This window comes from Nerophis lumbriciformis, linkage group LG18 (assembly GCF_033978685.3).
Source record: "Nerophis lumbriciformis linkage group LG18, RoL_Nlum_v2.1, whole genome shotgun sequence".
Taxonomy (NCBI): Eukaryota; Metazoa; Chordata; class Actinopteri; order Syngnathiformes; family Syngnathidae; genus Nerophis; species Nerophis lumbriciformis.
Genome location: NC_084565.2, coordinates 22,930,085 through 22,943,037, shown reverse-complemented (window position 1 = coordinate 22,943,037; position 12,953 = coordinate 22,930,085). Strand labels below are relative to the sequence as shown.

The following is a 12,953-nucleotide window of genomic DNA, read 5'->3' as shown; positions in this document are numbered from 1 at the left end:
TAAGGTGCTTTTAGTAGCCATCCATAAGCTTCTGGCAAGCTTCTGGTTGAATTTTTGACCACTCCTCTTGACAAAATTGGTGCAGTTCAGCTAAATTTGTTGGTTTTCTGACATGGACTTGTTTCTTCAGCATTGTCCACACGTTTAAGTCAGGACTTTGGGAAGGACATTCTAAAACCTTAATTCTAGCCAGATTTAGCCATTCCTTTACCACTTTTGACGTGTGTTTGGGGTCATTGTCCTGTTGGAACACCCAACTGCGCCCAAGACCCAATCTCCAGGCTGATGATTTTAGGTTGTCCTGAAGAATTTAGAGGTACTCCTCCTTTTTCATTGTCCATTTTACTCTCTGTAAAGCACCAGTTCCATTGGCAGCAAAACAGGCCCAGACACATAATACTACCACCACCATACTTGACAGTAGGAATGGTGTTCCTGGGATTAAAGGCCTCACCTTTTCTCCTCCAAACATATTGCTGGGCATTGAGGCCAAACAGCTCAATTTTTGTTTCATCTGACCACAGAACTTTCCTCCAGAAGATCTTATCTTTGTCTATGTGATCAGCAGCAAACTTTAGACGAGCCTTAAGGTGTTGCTTCTGGAGCAAGGGCTTGCTTCTTCCATGGTAGCCTCTCAGTCCATGGCGATACAAAACACGCTTGACTGTAGACACTGACACCCGTGTTTCAGCAGCTTCCAATTCATTGCAGACCTGCTTTTTGGTGGTTCTTGGTTGACTCTTGATCATCCTGACCAATTTTCTCTCAGCAGCAGGTGATAGCTTGCATTTTCTTCCTGATCGTGGCAGTGACAAAACTGTGCCATGCATTTTATACTTACGACCAATTGTCTGCACAGTTGCTCTTGGGACCTTAAGCTGCTTTGAAATGGCTCCAAGTGACTTTCCTGACTTGTTCAAGTCAATGATTCGTTTTTTCAGATCTGTGCTGAGTTCCTTTGACTTTCCCATTGTCGCGTTAGTAACCGGGTCTAATGACTGCATCACATAAGCCCTATTTAAATGGGCTCAGAGAAGTCAACAGGTGTCGTCAATCATAATAACTCACATGAAGTTAAGAGGCCATGCCATGAAGCTAATTTGATTTGATTGTAACTTTTCTACATCACCAAAATTGATAATGTATGTTGCTGTATGTATACTTTTGACCTAGCAAATTTGGTCACATTTTCAGTAGACCCATAATAAATTCATAAAAGAACCAAACGTCATGAATGTTTTTTGTGACAAACAAGTATGTGCTCCAATCACTCTATCACAAAAAATAAGAGTTGTAAAAATTATTGGAAACTCAAGACAGCCATGACAGTATGTCCTTCACAAGTGTATGTAAACTTTTGACCACAACTGTATATATATGTATATATATATATATATATATGTATATATATATATATATATATATATATATATATATATGTATGTGTGGGGAAAAAAATCACAAGACTATTTCATCTCTACAGGCCTGTTTCATGAGGGGGGTACCCTCAATCGTCAGGAGATTGAATCTCCTGACGATTGAGGGTACCCCCCTCATGAAACAGGCCTGTAGAGATGAAATAGTCTTGTGATTTTTTTCCCCACACATACATATATTGCGCTCTACTACGGTATCGAGCACTATTTTTTGGATAACCTTATTAAGACATATATATATATATAAAAATGTATATATATATATATATATATATATATATATATATATATGTATATATATACACACACATATGTATGTTTGTGTGTGTGTATATATATATATATATATATATATATATACACACACACACATATATATGTATATACACACACATATGCATATATATATATATATATATATATATATATATATATATATATATGTATAATGTATATATATATATATACACACACACACACACACACACACACACACACACACACACACACACACACACACACACACACACACACACACACACACACACACACACACACACACAGGTAAAAGCCAGTAAATTAGAATATTTTGAAAAACTTGATTTATTTCAGTAATTGCATTCAAAAGGTGTAACTTGTACATTATATTTATTCATTGCACACAGACTGATGCATTCAAATGTTTATTTCATTTAATTTTGATGATTTGAAGTGGCAACAAATGAAAATCCAAAATTCCGTGTGTCACAAAATTAGAATATTACTTAAGGCTAATACAAAAAAGGGATTTTTAGAAATGTTGGCCAACTGAAAAGTATGAAAATGAAAAATATGAGCATGTACAATACTCAATACTTGGTTGGAGCTCCTTTTGCCTCAATTACTGCGTTAATGCGGCGTGGCATGGAGTCGATGAGTTTCTGGCACTGCTCAGGTGTTATGAGAGCCCAGGTTGCTCTGATAGTGGCCTTCAACTCTTCTGCGTTTTTGGGTCTGGCATTCTGCATCTTCCTTTTCACAATACCCCACAGATTTTCTATGGGGCTAAGGTCAGGGGAGTTGGCAGGCCAATTTAGAACAGAAATACCATGGTCCGTAAACCAGGCACGGGTAGATTTTGCGCTGTGTGCAGGCGCCAAGTCCTGTTGGAACTTGAAATCTCCATCTCCATAGAGCAGGTCAGCAGCAGGAAGCATGAAGTGCTCTAAAACTTGCTGGTAGACTGCTGCGTTGACCCTGGATCTCAGGAAACAGAGTGGACCGACACCAGCAGATGACATGGCACCCCAAACCATCACTGATGGTGGAAACTTTACACTAGACTTCAGGCAACGTGGATCCTGTGCCTCTCCTGTCTTCCTCCAGACTCTAGGACCTCGATTTCCAAAGGAAATGCAAAATTTGCTTTCGTCAGAAAACATGACTTTGGACCACTCAGCAGCAGTCCAGCTGGTGTCGGTCCACTCTGTTTCCTGAGATCCAGGGTCAACGCAGCCGTCTACCAGCAAGTTTTAGAGCACTTCATGCTTCCTGCTGCTGACCTGCTCTATGGAGATGGAGATTTCAAGTTCCAACAGGACTTGGCGCCTGCACACAGCGCAAAATCTACCCGTGCCTGGTTTACGGACCATGGTATTTCTGTTCTAAATTGGCCCGCCAACTCCCCTGACCTTAGCCCCATAGAAAATCTGTGGGGTATTGTGAAAAGGAAGATGCAGAATGCCAGACCCAAAAACGCAGAAGAGTTGAAGGCCACTATCAGAGCAACCTGGGCTCTCATAACACCTGAGCAGTGCCAGAAACTCATCGACTCCATGCCATGCCGCATTAACGCAGTAATTGAGGCAAAAGGAGCTCCAACCAAGTATTGAGTATTGTACATGCTCATATTTTTCATTTTCATACTTTTCAGTTGGCCAACATTTCTAAAAATCCCTTTTTTGTATTAGCCTTAAGTAATATTCTAATTTTGTGACACACGGAATTTTGGATTTTCATTTGTTGCCACTTCAAATCATCAAAATTAAATGAAATAAACATTTGAATGCATCAGTCTGTGTGCAATGAATAAATATAATGTACAAGTTACACCTTTTGAATGCAATTACTGAAATAAATCAAGTTTTTCAAAATATTCTAATTTACTGGCTTTTACCTGTATATATATACATACATACATACACACACACACACACACACACACACACACACACACACACACACACACACATATATATGTATATACACACACACATATATATATATGTATATATATATATATATATATATATATATATATATATATATATATATGTGTGTATATATATATATATATATATATATATATATATATATATATATATATATATATATATATATATATATATATATATATATATATATAAATATATATGTCTTAATAAGGTTATCCAAAAAATAGTGCTCGATACCGTAGTAGAGCGCAATATATGTATGTGTGGGAAAAAAAATCACAAGACTACTTCATCTCTACAGGCCTGTTTCATGAGGGGGTTCCCTCAATCATAAGGAGAAATCTCCTGATGATTGAGGGAACCCCCTCATGAAACAGGCCTGTAGAGATGAAGTAGTCTTGTGATTTTTTTCCCCACACATACATATATATAAATAGATATATATATATATATATATATATATATATACATATAAATATATATATATTTATTTATACATACATGTATATATATATACACACATATATATATATATATACACATATACATTATATATATATATAAATATATACATACACACACACACACACACACACACACACACACACACACACACACACACACACACACACACACACACACACACACACACACACGAATTTGAATCTAAAGTTTAGGAGAAAACAGGGACATATAATCATGGGACACCAGCTGTCTGTGGTCATTAATGCAGAGTAGCCATTGGGGTAGGAAACCAACTGCAGTCAAAGCACTAACATTGCAGTAGAGCATGTGGTGATACCTGTAGCGGGGGCGCTCGACTGTGTCGCAGGGAGATCTTTCAGGGATAGACAGTGAGGTGGTGGAGGACAGGGTGGTGGCAATGGATGCCGTGGTAGCCTCTTCAAACGACGGAGGTGTACAAGGCAGATCGTGTCGCCCTGCAATAAAAATGACTATTCTGTAAAGACATACTGCATTATTCATCTTGTTTGACATTTATTGTATACAATTATTGCCTTTGGAGAATTACTTAATGCATGATCAGCGATTCAGCGACGGCCATCATGTGTCCCACCAACCAGGGTTATATGTAGCGTTGAGGTTGTTCAAATAACAGTCCCCACTAATCAGCAACAATAATTGGATTGTTTGATTGCTTTTTTCTTACATGTACAAATACTGTCCACAAAATTAGATACAGATAATTAAAAAATCTGAAAATGTGATGATCTTGTATTACTTTTTGCAGGTGTACCTAATTTACAAAGGGACGGCGTGGCGAAGTTGGGAGAGTGGCCGTGCCAGCAATCTGAGGGTTACTGGTTCAATCTCCACCTTCTACCATCCTAGTCACGTCCGTTGTGTCCTTGAGCAAGACACTTCACCCTTGCTCCTGATGGGTGGTGGTTAGCGCCTTGCATGGCAGCTCCCGCCATCAGTGTGTGAATGTGTGAATGTGTGTGTGTGAATGGGTGAATGTGGAAAATAGTGTCAAAGCGCTTTGAGTTCCTTAAAAAAGGTAGGAAAGCGCTATACAAGTACAACCCATTTACCATTACCATTTACCTTCATCTTCCAGCGTTGGGAAGCTGCGAGCGCCTCTCAGGTCGTAGATATTCTCGTCTCTCTCCGATGGAAGCTGGCTGACAGACCAAGCCGCACCAGGGCCACCACACTTTGGAACTGTCAGCGACACACGACCCTTCTTGGATGGAGATGATTTCAGAGCTGTACAATGCACATAAAAACAGACAACTTCAGCTATAATCATGAATCATGATACTCCCTGTGATACGATGGAAAGGCATTTTAAGGGTCAATTCACTTGATCTTTTCTCGAGAACATGAAACAAAGCAGTGAGAGCAATTGAGTCTCTCACAAAACCTAATAAGGCAGTTTAGGGTCTATCCGTGTTTTTTCCTTTTGCCCTTCTCTCGTAGCTCTGTTTGACTATGTAAGGTCTCAAAAGTAGAATAAACTCACAGGAGGTCTTCCTGAATACGGTGCTGCTCATGAACTTGAAGAATCTGTCAGCATAGAAACCAGGCCGATGGACTGAGACAGTATCCTACAGGGGAGATAAGGAGCGACAGAGATTAATTACATGAAACAGATTAAGGTATCTATTAGTTCCATTTCAGTAATTTATGAATGTGGGTCAAGTCAGTGTAATATATAAACCCCAACACAGCACGGACACAAACAAAGGCAGAGGCAGACAAGGGAGTAGACATTATTGATTCTCTAACAGGCTGACACTATGTGCACATTTGTATAATCGAATGCGGTCTTTCCACGATGAGTTAAGACCCTAAATCAGGCCTGGCCAATCCGCGGCTCCCGAGCTGCATGCGGCTCTTTGCCTGGTTTCATGCGGCTGTTAAGAATCGACATAAAGGTTTTAATTAGTGCAACAAATAACCGCAAGAGGCTGAGCTTTTTTCTTTTTTTCCCGCCGTCACCAGCATTTGAGTGACAGATATGTTCAGAATTGTTGAGCCTCGCATTTGTTCGTCTCTCGCTTCAAACAGGGAGAAAGACGTCTCATTCTTTGCATCGCTCTTAGCACCTGAGCGTGTTGATAGATAACTGAACACAGTGAGCCCTCTTTTCACTCATTCACAATCTTTGTTTTGGCAGGCAGAGCGCGGGGCACCAGCTTTACACACACAGGAAACACAAAATAGTGAATAGTGCTGCAAAGTAACACAAATTAGGAGGAACAAAAATATGATTACAAAGCCAAATGTCGTTGTTAATATTTCAACTTCACATTGGATGGGCAATATACGGCCATAAACACAGACGAACGAGCGGGAATGTTGTGATCATGTGATGGCAATAAACCTGACCTCGCTTTTCCAACTGGGGATAAAAAGATGTTCAATATTTATTTAAGTTAGTTAAGTTGTGTGACATTTGCAATAAATCTGTCTGAGCAAATGTGTGTGTGTGTTTACAAGTGTATGTGTGTGTGTATGTGTATGTGTGTTGAAAGGAGAGGGTGATTTTCATGTGTGCCTGCCTATGTGTATGTTGTGGCTCTTTGCGGTAACATAGTAAAACATGTGGCTCTTGGTCTCTGACTGGTTGGCCACGCCTGCTCTACATTGACCGTTGGTGTGAATGTGAGTGTAAATAGTTGTCTTATACTGTGCATGATGTGTCAGTCTTTTGTTTGACAGGTGATAATTCTAGGGTGTCCCTTCTTAGTCAGCTGTAACTGCATCAACCAAACTGAACTTTATTATCTAGCCATGTGGAAAAATTAGGACTCCCACACATCCACTCCTGAACCGTTGCACACAAAAGGGTTAACATGCACGGCTACTGTGTTGACTATGTTAATATGCTAATATATATTTCTGACAAATACACCACATGGTGGCGCTGTCATTAAACGCAAAAGTCTGACAGCTTGATGTGTTTGACATACCACCCACTGTAATTTGAAGGTTTTAAATCGAATCACTACAAAATCTGGTACAATTTCCCTTGTGGATCATTAAAGTTTGTCTAAGTCTAACTCTAAATCATGAGGAGAGACGAGCACATGTTTGTAAAATTTGAGCAAGACTGGTTGAGAAACATGATACAAATAAATGGAAACATCTTCATCTAGTCACTTAATTGTTAATAATCACTGCCAATTTCTGTAATGATTATACAATTTTGTGAATGCCTGTATTACATGTACGGTTGCATTTTGAAAACAAACCAGAGGGGAGGCCACAATTGGAAAGGAAAGAAACCTTTAGATACAGTTCTTTCATACATACAGTACCTAAAGTTGTGACTAGGATTGGGATACAAATGATTTTTATAATAACATCATAAAGCATATTGATGACACATTCTAGTTGTGTGCCGCAAATCTGACAAGCAAACGGCCGCGTCTTCCACACAATGTAGAGAGGGCTAATTCACTAATTCCCCTCCAAGGCGGAAAATAAAAAAAGGCTCTTAAAAGCATCTTTATCACTGGAGGATGAGGAATAGTTAAACATGCTACACTACACACCGTATGAGGATACAATAAACCATGCCAACTGCTTAACTTCAACTTTTGAATGTAAACAGGGGTGAATGGATCGATACAAATATCAACAGTAACAAAACCCAAGTATAGTAACAGTATATGGTAGATACTACAGTTATTAGATCATTAGTTTTATCCACACAAAATCATTTTTTGTTGTTTTTGTTTTTGTTTACTCACTCGGGTATAAGTCCCTGCATTCAAGAGGACTTTAAGTGCAAAAAACATTTTAAGTCAGAGCCATTAATAGCTTTGTTTTTGTTTATTTATTTTGCACCATTTACTTTATTTTGTTGAAGATATTGTATACAATAAAAGGGAATAAGGAAATAATTAAAATATTTAATTTATATTGCCATCCTGTGTTTTTGTCGGATTATAATTTTGATTAAAAATGTAATCATTTAATGATCTTGACTATTTTAAATATCAACATTGCCATGGCCAATTCTACCTCGATAACTACTTGGTATTGTTTCGACACCCAAATCTGGAGTATTGCCTAAAACCAATGGCAATACTCCAGATTTGGAGTATTGCCATTAGTTCTATTATTTGAAAACAAGTTTTCAAATAATAGAAGAATAAGTGCTTAGTACATTTTAACATAAGTGTTAATAAAAGCATGTTTCAACAGAAAAAGACAGTAAATTAGCAAGTAGATCAATTATAGTTTTGAGAAAATAAAACAACCGGAAACTAAACAAATATGTTACTGCCTACCTCAGCAGCCAAATAAAAAGCCTCTGTAACCTGTAGTGAAATATTTATATTATCATGTATGCACCTATTAATATATTGTGATATATATTATCGCAGGAGGCTGCAATATATATTGTGATAAAAAATGTAGGCAATATGGCCTATCCCTAGTTGTGACTACAGTAATATTGCAAAAGAAAGAGCGGATCCCTTATTCCCATCAACTGCAGTGACACACATGGTGTCTCCCAGCAAGAGTGGAGTGAGTAAGACAAAAGGGGAATACATAGAAGGTGATTTGTGTCTTCTTGTTAAAAATGATGCCTGCTTAAAAGTGAGTCAGTGTGTGCTTCAGTGCTATTAAAAAACTCACCCCATCATGCACCAAAGCTTTCCATGTGTGTTCCAATTTCTTGATTAATCTGTACAACAAAGCAGGACAACAAGGTTTACAGGTGTGTTTTTAAACCATAGAGCTCCTATCATATGGTCACCTGTAGGATTGTAAGATGTCAATGATGCCAATGTAGAGAAGAAGTCTTTCTCCTTTTCCATTGACAGCAGGGATCCCGCCCATCCTAAAACACAAACACGTGAAAGTGAGTACCAAGACAACTCGCCATACAGCAATAGATATTTGTCTTTTACCTGACCGCTTCTATGTTAGCCACCTCTCTTTGTTTTATAATGTATATTTTCTGCTCGATCTACTCTTTAGTTTATGCTGCCCTTTTTTTTGCTGCAGCTGTTACATATACTGTAATATTGTACATGGTAATTGGGATTTGTTATATATTGTATATATTATATAATATTATAATATAATAAAATAATATAATATATCAGTATATATTATAGACTGTATATATAATATGTAAATATTACATATATGTTATATTGCTACTATGATACATTTTTAGTCGACTTTATACCTTTTGTTTTCGCCCTCTTTTTTTGCCCTTGTGTGCATTATCCTTTCCATCCATTGTAACTGAGCTACTGTGTGGAACAATTTCCCTTGTGGATCACTAAAGTTTGTCTAAGTCTAAGTCTAATTGTGTCATGCCTACAGTTAAGCATTGTGGTCGAAGTATAATAGTCTAAGGGTTGCACAAGTGCTGCTAGCACTGGGAAGCTACAGTTAATTGAGGAAAACTGGGTTGCATGGCACATCACTTGTATTCACTTTTTATTTCAAATGTCCCACCTGTCTGCAAACCACTAAGAATTTTAACCAAGTCGACTGTAATTGAGCTCAGGCCAATTAAGAGATTCTGTGGTTTATTAATAAATCCTTCTAATTGAACTTTGCTGAAGCCTGCCGTACCCTACCTCTCGCTAATCACCGACTACACTCACGTATCTTCAGTGTCAATGGACTCCCCGCATGCGGCCCCTCCCTGGATGGACTCCATGGCCGTAGAGTACAAGGCCTTCTGCTGGGCCATGGGCCTTTTCTCATCGCTGCCGCCTTGGGAGCCTTCCGTCTGCCTTTCCCTCTCTGCCTGGTCCATGTTGTGAACTCCCAGCAAGAGGCTGTAGTCCATGATCTTAAAGCTTTCCAGCACCTGAACAAAGTGTGCAAACACAGGCTAATGTAATGACAAGCTAAGGATGCATGGATCCTGAGGGGCTTGCTTTTATCCAGTGTGCATAACAGTGTCAATGCCAACGGGAATCAAACGTGGAGACGTGGATGTCACCCACAGGATGCTTAAGCATGCACACATTAATTACATAAGTATGAAGGTTGAATGCTTTTAGTATAAATAATTATGTGAGGTGGTTGTTGAGAGCTTTTTTATTGGCTATTGTAAAAATCACAAGATTGTCTCAAAATAATTTTAGTCTCTTCTTTCTTTACACATCTCAGTGATATCTTTAATGCTTTATAAATAAAGCTACCACGCTTACCCAAAACATCAATAAAAAATTTAAAAAAAATTGCAGAGAACTTTTATTTTGAAATCACACCACAAAAACTAATTCAGTTGATTTTATTGATCTGTACAGTACAGAAATCTACCAAATCTTTGAGAAAAATATGTCTAAAATGTGGCACAGAAACTCGTCTGTGACATCATGCGAACCCTCACCGTACCACTCTGGAGCTCTGCACAGACAGAACTAACTAATTACATATACCGTATTTTTCGGACTACAAGTCGCAGTTTTTTTCATAGTTTGGCCGGGCTCCAGTGCGACTTATATATGTTTTTTTCCTTTTTTATTATACATTTTCGGCAGGTGCGACTTATACTCCGGTGCGACTTATACTCCGAAAAATACGGTATTTGTCTTTGCTTCTGACATGTATTCCAAAAGAAGACGCATATTCAAAAAGGGATGGATATACATTTGAATTTATCTGAAGTAAGAGCAATTACTTAACAGTGATAGATTAGCTTCAATTGTCATCAAAAGTAGTTTTTCAGTAGTCTGTTCAGGTTACATGAGCAGTTATTTTTACACTTGTGTTTTATGTCACAATGCTGAAATACTTGTTTATTCAATATTTAATATTTCATCTGTGAGTATGAATGTTGTCTGTCTATCTGTGTTGGCCCTGTGATGAGGTGGCGACTTGTCCAGGGTGTACCCGGCCTTCCGCCCGAATGCAGCTGAGATAGGCTCCAGCATCCCCCGCGACCCCGAAAGGGACAAGCGGTAGAAAATGGATGGATGGATCTGTATGACAGTTAAACAATTTTTTAATTTGTGTGTGTTTTTTTACTGTACTTATTTTTTATTATTTTTCCTGTCTAGCATTCTTGTGTTCCACTTTCTGTTTTGGTTTTGTCTTGCAGTGACTTCACCACTGATTCTGTTTGCGGTTCTCCACACCTGCTCTTGATCAGCGATCAGAGGACTCCCCTGCCTCTGATCACTAATCATGAGAGTTTATTTGCCAGTGCCTTCCTTGCAACACTGGTTTGATGACTAATGCTGCGTTCCATTTACCTCAGAAGTTGGAAGTCGGAGTTCGGAATGACGTCACAGCCGAGTTGTGAGCGTTCTCGTTACAAGGTCGGAAATCAAGATGGCCACATCCACGACAGCTATTTTTGAGCTTGCCTTGTCTGAATATAAACAACTTTTGGGAAAATATGCACTCTTTCTACAACCTTCAAGCACGGTGGATTAAGAGAAAACACAGAAGCTATTGCTAGTGACACACAGAGTATATACCACATGAAATACATTTAGTTTACACTACAGTGACGTTACCATATAAAAACGTACAACAATACATTGTATATGGCAGATTTACTGCGACAAAAACTAATCAGAAGTGCTAATAACAGATATTATATAAGCCAACATCGTAGAGTAGCTATCTTTGAAACGAATTTAGGGGTGGTGAGAATGCTCCGACTTTCCGAGTCCGACTCGAACTCAGAAATTCCGACTTCGCAGTACAAATGGAACACACCATAAAGGTCAACGGTTGCTTTTTGATTTTTGCCAGCGTAGTCCTAATTTAAAAAAGATTCTGATCTGCATCCTAGGGTCACACTAACAGCAACCATGCGCCACCTTGACATAAATGTTACTTAAAATATTACCTGGACAGTTAATTAAGGATGTATAATGAATGTGTCTAGTCTTAGCAAAGTCAAAGAAAAAGCAAAAAACGAAAATGAGTTAATCACTTTTGGCTTGACGTCATGCATGATGATAGTTTGAAATTGGCAATTTTTTTCAGAAAAATCCAGTTGAACCCCAAAATATCAAGGCATTCAACTTTGGATATTTGATTGTATGTACTATATACCCTTGCCGTTTTAGTCACTTCCTTTTCATACTCACCAGGCAGTCTCTTTGCAGGGTCTTGACCAGCGCGTTGTACGTGTCCTGGTCCAGCATCAATCCATCCTGCAAGTCTTGCATGAAGTCAAGATCTTTAAATGTGGGCCGTGCCTTCTCTCTTTCCTTCTTGGATGCCCGCCTCTTGTAGGTGGAACCTTTCAGGTCGTATTTGAGGTGCATGCGCACAACGCGAGGCAGGACGTTGTTCATCACCACCACGCGGATGTTCTTGCCGCCAGACTGGACGCAGTAGAGGCCGAAAAACTTGGGCAGCAAAGTACGGGGGTTCTGATTCAAGTTCTACAAGAAGGAAATCCAAGATTATTGTTAGAATTACATTATTGAAGTGTTTGACATCGGAATTGATTTGCGGCCTCGCATCTCAACATGTCCTCTATGCTTCACAGTGCTTACCACTGTGTGTGACTCTAAAAAAATTAGGTCTGCAGGCTTCTACCATATCGACCCGAATATACTGTAAGAATATTCAGGGTCTAGACCAGTGCTTCTTAACCTGGGTTCGATCGAACCCTAGGGGTTCGGTGAGTCGGCCTCAGGGGTTCGGCGGAGCTTCCGCCGCGGAGGTCAAAACACACATCGTGTAAATAAAAACTTTTTCCTATCGGCGTATTATGGATACCCCCAAAGAATGTTCCCTCTAATTTCCATCTAATTTGCAGGTGTCTAATTTGTTGTGAGTTTATGCACTGTGTTGGTTTTGTTCTTTGAACAAGGTGATGTTCATGCAC

At 38.9% G+C, this 12,953-nt stretch overlaps 1 protein-coding gene across 3 annotated transcripts in view; it reads right to left on the bottom strand.

Annotated features, from left to right (window-relative positions):
- The window catches only part of pip5k1ca (phosphatidylinositol-4-phosphate 5-kinase, type I, gamma a), a 92,429-nt gene that overhangs the window by 22,496 nt on the left and 56,980 nt on the right, over positions 1-12,953 (bottom strand). For all 3 annotated transcript variants that reach the window (XM_061977861.1, XM_061977862.1, XM_061977863.1), the window contains exons 7-13: positions 12,205-12,504; positions 9,754-9,962; positions 8,889-8,972; positions 8,768-8,816; positions 5,637-5,721; positions 5,219-5,380; positions 4,452-4,590 (exon numbers count right to left, since the gene is read on the bottom strand). In XM_061977861.1, the coding sequence (XP_061833845.1) occupies positions 4,452-4,590; positions 5,219-5,380; positions 5,637-5,721; positions 8,768-8,816; positions 8,889-8,972; positions 9,754-9,962; positions 12,205-12,504 (1,028 nt within the window). The remainder of the gene's footprint in view (positions 1-4,451; positions 4,591-5,218; positions 5,381-5,636; positions 5,722-8,767; positions 8,817-8,888; positions 8,973-9,753; positions 9,963-12,204; positions 12,505-12,953) is intronic.